The following is a 12,736-nucleotide window of genomic DNA, read 5'->3' as shown; positions in this document are numbered from 1 at the left end:
GAATCAAGTGACGCTTGATAAGTGACTCCTTAAAGAGGTGGATTTTTATTTTAATAAACCATTTCCAAAGCTTTACAAATACAAGATGTACATTTATTTAGAGTGAATCCATCACTGACATAGGTGTTCAACCATACATGCCTGCTGCCAAGACTCACCGGTAAGTTGGTGTCCAAATACTTCTGGCCATGTAGTATGTTATGCTCAAAGTTTGCTCAGCTGGCTAATTAGCCTACAGAGGATGGCCTTGCCAAAGGGGGTAAGTGCATTCTTATTAAAAATGCACTACATGCTGTCCTTGTCCAGTGAGTGGGTACTTACATAAAGTATAAATATACACAGTGTTTTACACTTCGGAAAACATAATGTAAAACCATATAGCAGTGGCCATGTGGCCTTCGGAAAAACCCCTAATGATTTATGGGACATAAAATGTACTAATTAATCATTTCTCATTTATTTTTACATTTACACATGTTTTCATACAATGACTCCACAATTGATAAAAAAAACCTTAATTAAAATATGTTAATGTAAGTTTATATTATTTGTGGAATTACAATGTTCAGCTTTTAAACGATTTTTTTGTTTCATGTTTGTGGTTTGTTTATTTGCTATGCAGTAAAAATTCTGGATGAACATTCCTCTAAATGTGGTGATTCTTTTACTTTTGCTAAGGGTAGTTTTAGTACAGCAAACATGTAGGGGTGTAGCAAAGGGGAAGACCACCTATTCATTATTTTTATTTTAGAAGAACTTAGTGTAAAACATGGCATTTCTTTTATAAGCTTCCAGAATATCTAGAGTCTAGAGTAGATGATTAATTGAAAAGTGTTCCTGCCAATCAGGAACTTACTAGAGTCCCATGGGTGCATTTGAAAAAACTCTTTTGGCTCAATTAAATTTGGACAAATATGTTAAAAACAGCATTGAAATAGAGGACTAGATTGAAATACAAAGGTGGAAAATGGACAGATTAACTGCTAACACACAGAGTGGAGAGGGTGGGGGTTTCCTCTACGGCAAGCAAGAGTGGACACAAATGTGAAGGATTGGATGGGAGACCATTTTGACTACTCTACTCTATTTACAGAAGACAGGCATAAAAAATTGTACACTCCTTCTAAGACCACAAAGCCTTAAGAATTCAACTAAAAAGAAGACAAGAAAAGAAAACCTATCAAAAAACGAGTTAGTTTTTGTTGTATTTTTATTTTTTACTTTCTCCCCCGAAGATGTCATCTACTTTTCATTATATACCTCTGTTAAAGACAAATGTGTGAAAAGGAAACAAACAAAACAATCTCTCTGAGAATCTAAAATAAACATTTTTGCTAAAATTCAAATGAAAAATATAGAGATTTTTAAAATTAGTATTAGTAATTAGTAATTTAATTGCAAAAAAACAATTGAAAATATTTCACATTGCAAACGAATGCAATCTTCAGTGTTTGCTATTTTAGGACAGGAACGGAAAAAGCGCGGCAAAATGAAGCTATCGTTTTTAGCAAACAAACAAACAAAAAAAAAAATTAATAATAACCTGACATTATTATGTTTATCTAATTATTCAGTGAAAGGCATTAGACCATCCCCGAGATGTGGATTTTTTATAATTCCTGTGTTTGTGCATCCATACAATAAGTTGCCTGTTAATGCCATTTTCTCAGATTTGTTAAGACTAGACTGCTACAACTCTTATTATGAAAGCCTGTTGGAATTGGTTGAAACAGGCTACCATATTACACTCTTATGATGGAAACACATTTCTACCATTTGAAGCAAATACAAATCCATTTAATAATAAGTTATTAATGGAAGACTTATCCCATAATTAAGACTTAACATCTCATATTTAGCTAGCATCTCATAATAACGAGTCATTATCCTAAAATATGACTTGCTATCTTTTAATGATTACTTGCTATTTTAAAGAATTTACTTGCTGTCATAATCATAATATAGCATTTCATATTTACCCCGCATCTCATAATTATGACTCACAGTCCAATATGGCTTGCAATCTCATAATTAAGCCTTTCTATGTCATTACTATATCTTGCTATCCCACAGGTATGACTAAGCAACGTATAATTATGAGACCCTATGACTAAGCATGTTGTAATTATTATTATTATTTTATTGTAATAAATGATGGGATTTCTTCTTGTTAGGAGATAACAATCACAGTTATGGAATTCTAAGTCATAATTATGAAATGCTATGTAATTTATATATATTTTGGTAGTTTTCATTACTAAATATTAACTTACTATTTATTTATTTATTTAGTTCAAATGGAGGAAGCATGCTTCTAGAGCATCCAACTGGAGTGTGAATATGTGGGTGCGGTTCCACTGTTGACCAACAGAGAGAGACATTGCATTAGAGTATGCCATGTGCGATTGGCAGCCAAAACGTTCTGGGCGGATTATGGGTCAGTTCAATAATAAATGAAGGACCTTGGATTCTTTCAGGCAACGATTTCTGGATTTGTGAGTGTATTAAGTATGTGTGTGTTTGTTTGTGGGTCTGTATTTGGGGAAATGTTTGTATATATCCTGTGCGTGCGTGCAGGTTAAAGGGGGGAGGGGGCGGGCAGTGGGTGGGGCATTAATAGGGTAACGTAGAGGGGTCCCACTCTAGTTTGCCCTTCACTTTGCCCATCACTTCTGTCTGCTCCTCTTCCTCACTGTCCTCTGACTCGCCGCTGGACTGATCAGCAGCCAATTCGTCTTCTTCCTCATCGTCGTCCACCTCATCCTCCATCCGCTCCTCCTCCCTGGTCTCTCCGGAGCTCTGGGGGCCATCGATGTTCTGGTTTTGACCAAAACAACACAATCCAAAATAGTGCATTTATTATCACTTACTTAATATATTAACAGTCATACATTAGGCATTCAGTTCAGCTCCTGAAGGACTCATCAGTGGAAGAATACACTTGCAGTATGTAGCCAAATAACACAAAGATGAAAAATGACACCTAAATCTGAAGATTCTGAAGGTTATTTCACCTACTTCTAAACTGAAACACCTAAACTCTTACAATAGGGCTGTGGATTACATCAGCACTGGCTTGTATTGCATCAGATTTTGTTGCAGAATTGCCAGCTGTGCAAGAAGGGGACAGCACAAGTTAGGGTAGCATGGAATTATATTTATATTTTCCAGAACCTTTCCATGACTGACATATTGTCCCCCTATATGTTAAAAAAAAAAAAAAAAAAAAAAAAAAAAAAAAAACAGGACACTGAAATGGGGACTGAAAAAAAGTAAAAAAGTCCAATATTACAGTGATCATTCATTCATTATCTGTAAGCACTTATCCAGTTCAGGGTCACCATGGGTCCAGAGCCTACCTGAAAACATTGGGCACAAGGCAGGAATACACCCTGGAGGGGGCGCCAGTCCTTCACAGGGCAACACACACACTCACACATTATTACTAAATATTATAAATTATTAATAAAATCTCATTCGCAGCAGGTAGTGTCGCAGTCACACTACTCCAGGGTCCTAGAGTGACTGTGAGGTGTTTGGTGTGTTATACCAGTGTACGCATGGGTTTCCTCTGGGTGCTCTGGTTTCCTCCCAGATTCCAAAATGTTGTTGGGTGGATTGGTGACTCAAAAGTGTTCATAGGTGTGAATGTGTGAGTGTGAGTGTGTGTTGGCCTGCAAAGGACTGGTGCCCAGTTAAGGGTATGTTCTTGTCTAGCGCCCAGTGATTCCAGGTAGGATCTGGATCCACCATGTGTTCCAGTTTACATACATAAAGCATTTGGATGATACTATGTTTAGGACTGATTTAATGAGACAAAAGTAGATAAACAGAATGATACTACTGCTTTTACCAACTGTTTATGAGCAGACATCTTGGATTCTGAACTGAATTTGAAAATTCCTACTTGGAACTCAGAAATTCCTACATCTGAGTTCAAATGAAATGCAGCATGAATTAGCTGAAAACACCCATTATTAGGTGTGTCTAAAATCTTTAAGACTTTAAGAGTGCTTATGACTTACCTCCATAGGATTGACAGTGATAGTGAGGGTGGAGTCATCCCAGTCCATCTCTGGCTCTTTCCCTCCATCATCATCCCCTTTCGTGCCTTCCAGATGGGTGGTGTGAATGCGGTAGATGCCCAGGACTACAATGGCTACCAGGGCAGCAATACATATCACTATAACTACTGTGGCTGCTGGGGGTGTGCCTGTGTTCAAAGAGAAAGCAAAAGCCAAGATCAGAGATCACTCATTTAATTGGAATTTCATTTACTAAATTGCAATAGATACAAGTTAACAGGGTCTCCCAAGAAACCTTCAGAGAATTTTTTCCATGTCTTAGAAATAGCTCGCATTTTCTGCTTCTAATTATACAAGTCATCACAAAGACATTTAGCGTTGTTGAGGCCTGACCTCTGGTGTGGACTTTGCATTGCACTGTGAACACCAGCAGCCTTTGTTTGATAAGTAAGTCTTGATCTTCTCTTAGTGGTGTGTACTGGGTCATTATATTGACCTACAACCAAATGTTTTCCAGAAGAGTTATAGTTTGTAGGTATTCATCAGCCAAGAAAAAACCTCCAACTCCAGATGTTGTTACACAGACTCCAGCGTGCACTCCAAATTGTACACTATGCTTGACCAGTCGTTGTAGACATGGATTGAGGAGACACTTTGCATTGCTTTAGCTATGTATAACAATCTCAAATTCAATATTCTTACTTCACAATTGAGAGGTCTAGCAAATTTGGTGGTCTATAAGGCTTTGAATGGCTGTCAAAAAAATGCTGGTCTAATCCACATTAAACTGTCAGTGCAGTGCTGAGAATGATCTACCACCCAATTCAACCCTGCTCTGTGATGGTCCTGTGGGTATCCTTGGACCACTGGAGGGATACTTGAAATTCCATGACCATTGGTGAAGAGGATGAAAGGGAGCAAAATGTATGCAGAGCAGCAGATGAACTACAGTTTGTAATTATAGAACTGCAAAGTACTCCTGTACTGTCAACCGTTGAGAATGGACCTTGAGTGTTGAAACAAGGAGGCACAATTACTATAAATATTATAGTAATAATTATATATTAATTTATATAAAGTTTTTATTTGCTACTGTTGTGATGACAAATATGACCAAATTTAGGGCAATATTTAACTCTGTGTACCTTTTAAATATGCTTAGGGTTACAATAGTTACATTTTTTCAGATTACAGATTACAGTAACATCTTTGTCACATCTTGACATTTTCTTGTTTGTTTTTCCCTTCCATGTGGCTCTATCTGTTTGTTGTTTTCCTATCTCCGCACATGGCTTTGTTTATGTTTATTCTCTGCCTTTGTCCCGCCTTCTTTTCCCTCGTTATCCGTGTCAGGTGTGTCTAGTTTGTTCTGGTATTTAAGCCCTCTTCCCTCACTTCCTGGTATCGGTCATTTTGTTTTCGTTGTTTCGTTGTTTGTCATTTGTAGTTTTGCGCTGTTCATGTTTTGTCGTTTGTCATGTTATATTTTCGTCCTCACGCTTACCCGTCTCTCTTGCTCCTTTCATGCCCCATTCGTCTTTCTCGTCTAGTTCGTTTGTGTTTCTCTAGCTTGTTTTCTCGTTTCTCGTTTCGCCTTTGATCTCTAGCTTACCCTGTTTCCTGCTCTTCCTATGTTTATAAGTCGTGCTATTTCGTGTTTCTTGTTAAGTTCGTTTGTTGTGTTTTCTCTTTATTAAATGGTCTGTGTTGTAGCGAGTGTGTCCGCTTCCGTAAAATCTACTCCTCACTCCCCCGTGACAATCGTCTCCAGCACCTGACTTCATTCATGAATTTTATAAACCATTTGCCATCGTGGTCATTATCAAGGCTACTGTGGCTCTTGATATGACATAAAGTTGTGGTGACCTAGTTAGGTTGGAAAAAATGTACATCCAGGAATTTAGAAGTAGGCAGCTTCCAGCTGAGCATTGACAGGTTGTCAGTATGAGACTTACAAACATGAGGGGAAAAAAAAGTGCCTACCACTATTTCACATACATATAAAATTGATTCAAGCATAGCACAAGGTCAAAACAGGACATGTAAATTTTGCTGTTAGCATGTGAGCCATGAGAGTTGCCTGCTGTTTCTTAATCCTTTCCTTCCTACAGAGCAGGGGCAAACATTTCCAGTTCAAAACTGGACAATATTCAATGAAATTTGGTACATTTTTTGTACTTTGGTTAATGGCAAGTCATCATTGCAGTCCTTTTCTACAGCGGTTTGTGGTCACCTGCAATTCTGAGATTGAGATTAGACACAATTTTGACCCATATTCCTGATCTAGGACTCACTCAGACTTACAGTACATCCCAGAGAGTTGAGACTAGACTGAGATTCAGTTCCCAGAGACTTGATTTAAACTAGGTTCCCAGAAACTTAAGCTTTGGCCTAGTCTCCAAAGCCTGAATGTATACTCAACTGGTACTCTCAACCCAGAGTCCCAAGATCAGACTCAGGTTTTGACTTATACAGTAATTCCTCGCTACTTCGTGGTTCATCTTTTGCGGATTCACTACATTTTTCTACTACTTTTTTCAAGGGGGCTTATGGCCGCTGTATCGCCTAAAAATATAATATTCTTTTGGTGTGTAAATTAAAAGTATTTTTTAAAATTATTTACATGTATTAGACTAGGCCTCTAGGTGACAAAATATATCATTTACAAGTATTTCTTACGTACAGTATATGTATTGTTCATGTCCACATCCGAGTGAAATTTAATTACGCTATATCACAGTTTAGGAATTACTCTATTAAAGAAACTTGTAGGATATCACATGTAGTTCCAGCTGAAAACATTATAGAATCACTGTTTAATGCAAAGGGTGGGTTGTTAACAGTACAGGGAGGGTTTTAAAAGTCCAATTTACTCGTTAAATACATAAAAAATATCTTTCCTCTACTTCGTGGAAATTCATTTTCCACGGGTGGTCTTGGAACGCATCCCCCGTGAAAAACAAGGGATCACTGTATACTTAAACTCGGACTCAAGACTACTCAGACTTACATCCCAGAGCCTTACAATTAGACTAAGATCCAGTTCTGAGAGACTTGAGACTTGATGTAATCCAGGTCCCCAGGGATTTGATACCTGGCCTAGCCCTAAACTCAACTCACAGTCTATAAACTTCTCTCAACTCAAACTTGGTTCTTAGAGACTCAAGTGGCTCACACATGCTACCCAGAAAACTTGAATGTATAGCCATTTTGGCTTTTGAATAAATTTGCTTAACAAAAATGATGAAATGTATTCATTTATGGCCTTTTGATGGCCTAACAGTAAAGATGACTAAAATTAGACAAAAACTAATACACATTTGTGTCAATAGACTAAGGCTAAAACTAAATCAAAATAAGCTGCCAAAACACTGGTACTAGGCCATTCTTTAAATAATTCATGGTTAATGTAAGTAGTTGCTCATTAAGCGATTTGTCTGTAAATCCATGCAGATGTTATAGCCAACCACCAGCAGTCGTTTAGCTTGTTAGCCAATACATATTGTTGGATGAGCAAATGGACTATAGGCAAGCCTGCCTTGTAGCAAAATGGCTAACAAAAACAGCTTGAGATTTGCCTGGCAATTGGCTGGAAAAATGAAAAATGATCTGTGTGTCCCTATAACTGAGCATTTCTTATTCGGTCGTTCCACACCTCTCTCACTCTCTGGGAGCTGGATTCTCCTGGCTGCAATCATGTGTGTCCCGTGTGCCCTTGGGGAGCTCACTGGTGTCCCTGGTGTGTGTTTGTATGAGCTAGAAGGCTTAGTCTAATCCTTGCAGCTCTTCAACACCAACAATATACCATTGCTTGTATGTGTGTGGATCATCCACACACACCGTTGCCTAGCATTGCAGAACAGGTTTGCCTGCAGAAAAATACCAAAATGCACACCAAACATGTCTCTTACATATCTAACTCCCACATAAGGGACTATTTTATGCTTTATAAACAACACAGTGTTACAGAATTGGAAAGGCAGACTTATTATTTTATACCTCCATCAAAAGTGTGGGTGGTTCCGTCCCTCACTCTCCTAACTGTATAGTTGTTGGTCACCATCTTATCCAATGTTTCTTCTGAAATTAAGAATATTTATAGGCACACAGACCTGCCTGACTTTGCTGCAGTATCAGCCTCTACTTTTCTGGGAATGATTTACATTATATGTCAGAACATAGCTGTGAGGGTTTGATAGCATTTAGCCACCACAGTTTTAGTGAGGTCAATGGTAAGATGCTGGATGTTTAGTTGTGGGTCACAAACATCACTCTAAAGACATCCAAGTGCATTTGATGGTGATCCATCACTCTGAAGGGCAATGCTAAGGGTGCATTTATAACCCTCTAGCCATTGGGGACCTTAAACTCATGTGCAGCTGATCTCCAGCATCTCATTCCTTTGGCAGCATGTCTCAGTTGTTTTTCTTGTTTCTGCTTTTTCCAAATGCTGAGGGATCGCGTTCCCTCCTGGAGAAAATTTGGTGTACATTTCTCAATTTTCATGCTGCATTCCACACTGAACTGACAGGCAAATGGTGGAATGTCAAATAACACTGTTAAACCAATTAAATATGAGGTATTACTTCTGACATTTGCGTGAACCAGTAACAAAGGAAATAAACAAATTAAGCAAATTCAAATTGACACGTTTAGGAAAAAAATTTCTTTATGGAACCAAAAATGTTTTTTCTATGGCATTGCTCAAAAAACCTTTTGCAGTTTAATTTTTTAAAGAATTTAAATCCATCACTGGTGGAAACCCTCAGAACATAGGGGTACAATCAAATAATTTTTGCCATTCCACCTTAAAATGTTGCGACATGTACATTCTGGCATCTGCTGCAGTATTTAAGGTTGTGGGTTGGTGCTGTGGCTGTGCGCTGGTCATCTACAAGAAACACAGCTAAATTCAAACATGCTACTAAATAGGAATCTGCATTTAGACTCGTCCTAAGTGCAGGCAGAAGCTCTTAAGCTATTTTTGCTGTTGGTTTTTAGTCAAAGTCTTACAGATTTGGTACTAGATACAACCTCCTTGTGACATGTTAGTAGATATTTTGAGCAACTTTAAACAACACAAACCCTAAGTTTTATGAGCGTTCTTATCACACAGTGACATGATGTCATTTGCAAAAAACATATTCTGGTGAGTGGTGCTTTTACCTGAGATGTGGTCCGAGGAGACCGTGTGGACCACAAGCGGATGATGAACTGGTCGCATGTATTGGGATTCAACGGCCATGTGATTGGGATGTTCCAAAATTTGTGAACTGTGCAGCACTTCGATCTGAGAGGTAGGTAGGACATGGGACAAGAGATAATGGGTGAATCTGTGACCAAAAAAAAAAAATGCAGGAAAAAAGATTCAAGGCATTTGAGGACAGACTCTGACCTCCAAATTAAACTCGTTGCTGGTGTAGCGACCATTCAGTTCAGAGCAGCTGAGCCGAAACCGTCTCTCGTTCAGACTGGCTGGGCGCCAGTTGCGGTACCTCACTTGCTGGATGGCTTGCTCGTAATGTGCCATGGAGTCCACACCTGAGACCAATCAAAGACCAGCACACAGGTCATCTATCAGTGACAGGACAAGTTAACACAGCCAAAATTTGTGCAGACAGTTGCTTTCCACATGTCTGACCACTATATATTTTCTTCTAGGTCATGTGCACTACTTTAAGGACCACCCATTGCAGAGACAGGTGATTAACACATGGGCCTAAGGTCAACACAGTCAATGCGAAGTGTAAGCTAGAGAGGTATAAAGTGTAACTGTGTTCTCTAGACTGAAGGAACCATGCTTCTTGGATGGGTTAGTGTGTCATTTGTGATTCAAAACTTGTCATCCAACATCAGTTCCTGACCTCACTCATGCTAACAGTATGTAGCTAAATGCCATCAAATTCTCACTGCAAGAGTAAGATATCAGTAAAATCCTATTCTGGTCAAATGACATGTTTTGTTACTGAGAATCCAGTTCCAGGGTTTCAGAACTCTATGCTGAGGGACTTTCTAACACTTAGCATGGTAAAATTTAACTCTTAAATTAAAGATGCTTCAAAAGGTTCTTTGAGCAATAGACGCCATAATTTGTTCTATAATTATCCATGTTTATTTAAGAGATGTGTAAGTGTGAAAAACTTGTTAAAGGTTTAAAGTCCATCACTCGAATTTAAGGTCCATTACCCATTTATACATATTAGCAAAAATGGTTATTTATAGAACCAATAGTGTTTCTTCTAAAGCATCACTCAAAAAACCTTTTGTAGGTTCTTTAATTTTTTAATGTTTGCAGTAACAGGCTGAAGTGACTCAAATATGATTTTATTTATGTATTTATTTATTTGGTTAAAATGTCTCAGCTGATGTTTTAGGGCTGTGTGGACATATCAAATTAGATTTAAGTCACTTTCATATGTGATCCTAGGTCAAATGCGTGCATGGGAATGTATGCGGCGAAATCTGATTTGATATCTTTTTTTTCCCTGTACTCATGTACTCAGTGCTATGGTTCTCTGTCAGACAGCATAACAACTATGGATGAGATTCTTGAGTGAATCCATAATAATGCTATACTCCCTATATAGTGCACTTCACATGTTATAAAACTAAAACTACTAAACCCAGACAGTGCAGTAGTTTAGCAGCAAGATGTGTTTTTAGTCAAATATAAATTGTTAATTGTTTCTAAATACAACACACTACTTGAATGAGGAAATTGTTATTTTATGACCTACACTGTGCACTACATAGTGCTGAGGGAGACATTTGAGATTCATCCGATCTCTTGACACAGCAGAAAAAGCTGGCTGGATTATTCCACCTTCTCGTTATATTCATGAACATAGGCTATGAGCTGTTCCCTGTTTGCTGCAAAATGCAATGCATACACGAGTAACTAATGTGTCTGTTTTCCCAGTTTTAATACAACAGTGTTACATTTTTGAATGTGTGGCATATCAGAGACACATTTGTTCACATTAAAACAGATACAGGCCACTTAGAGTTATGAATGTGAACCATCAGAACAGCCAAATTCAATCTGAGCGAAAAAATCTTAACTAATTAATGAGTAATGTGAGCACAGCCATAATGTCATACCACTTTAAATGCTGACCATTTTAAAATCCTGACCTGAAATATCAAATATATCTTTACACCACATAATTGTTTTTATTAGCAATAATTAAAACATGAAATAGAAAATTAATAAAAGATCCCAGAATATTTATGTTGGTCTCATACTATATATTCCATGTTAAATTAAACCAATAGTATCTGGGCATGAAGTGTGTCTTCTGCAGAAGGTGTGTTGGGCCCTTAGTGTTCTCCTCCAAGTGTGTTCAGCTCTCCAAAGACATTGCAGTTCTATCGGTCTGAAAAGAAGCAGTAGCTACCTTAACATGACCTGGAGTAAAGACATTACTAGTCCTCACAGCTTGGTGAGGGTGTCAGGGAGTCCTAGCGAGTGGGTGGAATTGGCAATATGGAAAAATGGAAGAACTTTGGATAAAAATGGAAATGAAACAAAGTTGTACTATAACAGGCCCTGTGCCGAATGGCTAGAATCATTCAGAACAGAAGCAGAAGTGGCTCACAGAAACTCTTTATACCACTTCAAATAATGTCATAGCCATCTGAATGTCCTCTCTAAGTGACCAAATTGCTCTCGAGTGGAGAGAAGCAAAGAAAAAAAATCTATTACTGTGTGTGAGCTTGGGATTGTGGGCTATGAATAAAAAAGCTAGACATTCAAAAATCAACACATAATAAAAGGCACTGGATGATTTGGGTGGTGGATTATTTTCAGTCCTGCAGTAACACTGATGTGATGGTTGTGTTAGTGTTTGATGCGCTAGTAGGAGTGGATCAGACACAGCACTGCTCTTCGAGTTTCTAAACACTGGGTTAGACTCTGTCCACTCTGTTGGTGCACCTTGTAGATGTAAAGTCAGAGACGGTAGCTGCACAGTTTGCGTTGTTCATACTTTAGTCCTCAATCAGTGGAAATCTGTGGATGCTGCACACAAGACACTTTTGACAGACCTTTTTTGTTGATGGACTATTATCAGACCAGAAGTGATTCAGGGGGTTTTAAAAAAAATCCAGCAGTATCTGCTGTCTGATCCATTCATACCAGCACAACCCACACCAGTATAACATGTCTAAGAAATCCAGATATTGGCATAATTACTACCATAGATGGAAATTCCAGAGGTGGAGTTAGTGGCATCTAGATGCTTGCCCAGGAGAGAGCTGTGGTGGATCTCCAAGCTCTCGTGCTCTGGATTCAACTCCTCTCCAATCACGAGCACATCGCAGTAATCAAGGTTATGCATTACCTCCAAAATGCCAGGTCTGTGTCCTGTACACACACACACACACACACACACATAAATACAATATATGTAACCTCTTACAGTTTCCAGTTGCAGCCATTGATTGTGTATGAATTTAATTTCAGTGATTTATCATCCCTGAGGTTGAAGCACCATGCGTTCAATAAATCTCAAGTGTGTGCTTTTGGTTGAACTTTGGATAAAACAGCGCAATCATAAAAGTAACTGACTCTGCAATGGTGTAATAACTCCAGGTCGAAGCTAAATTATCGGACTTATAATTGACTTCGTCCTTGTAAATCCCACAATAGGAAAAACTGTGGATGAGTGTAAAAACAATGCAGTGTTTTGCACTCCAGACATACACTGAGC

The 12,736-nt window shown here is 38.3% G+C and overlaps 1 protein-coding gene across 1 annotated transcript in view; it reads right to left on the bottom strand.

Annotated features, from left to right (window-relative positions):
- Nucleotides 1-2,613: 2,613 nt before the first annotated feature.
- clstn2a (calsyntenin 2a) overlaps nt 2,614-12,736 on the bottom strand; it is a 274,828-nt gene continuing 264,705 nt past the window's right edge. Inside the window, exons 13-17 of the mRNA XM_066681745.1 lie at nt 12,223-12,390; nt 9,421-9,566; nt 9,192-9,315; nt 4,026-4,213; nt 2,614-2,817 (exon numbers count right to left, since the gene is read on the bottom strand). Coding sequence (XP_066537842.1) covers nt 2,614-2,817; nt 4,026-4,213; nt 9,192-9,315; nt 9,421-9,566; nt 12,223-12,390 — 830 coding nt within the window. The remainder of the gene's footprint in view (nt 2,818-4,025; nt 4,214-9,191; nt 9,316-9,420; nt 9,567-12,222; nt 12,391-12,736) is intronic.

This window comes from Hoplias malabaricus, chromosome 9, assembly GCF_029633855.1.
Source record: "Hoplias malabaricus isolate fHopMal1 chromosome 9, fHopMal1.hap1, whole genome shotgun sequence".
Taxonomy (NCBI): domain Eukaryota; kingdom Metazoa; phylum Chordata; class Actinopteri; order Characiformes; family Erythrinidae; genus Hoplias; species Hoplias malabaricus.
The sequence above is the reverse complement of the archived record's forward strand: the minus strand, read 5'-3'. Positions and strand labels throughout refer to the sequence as shown.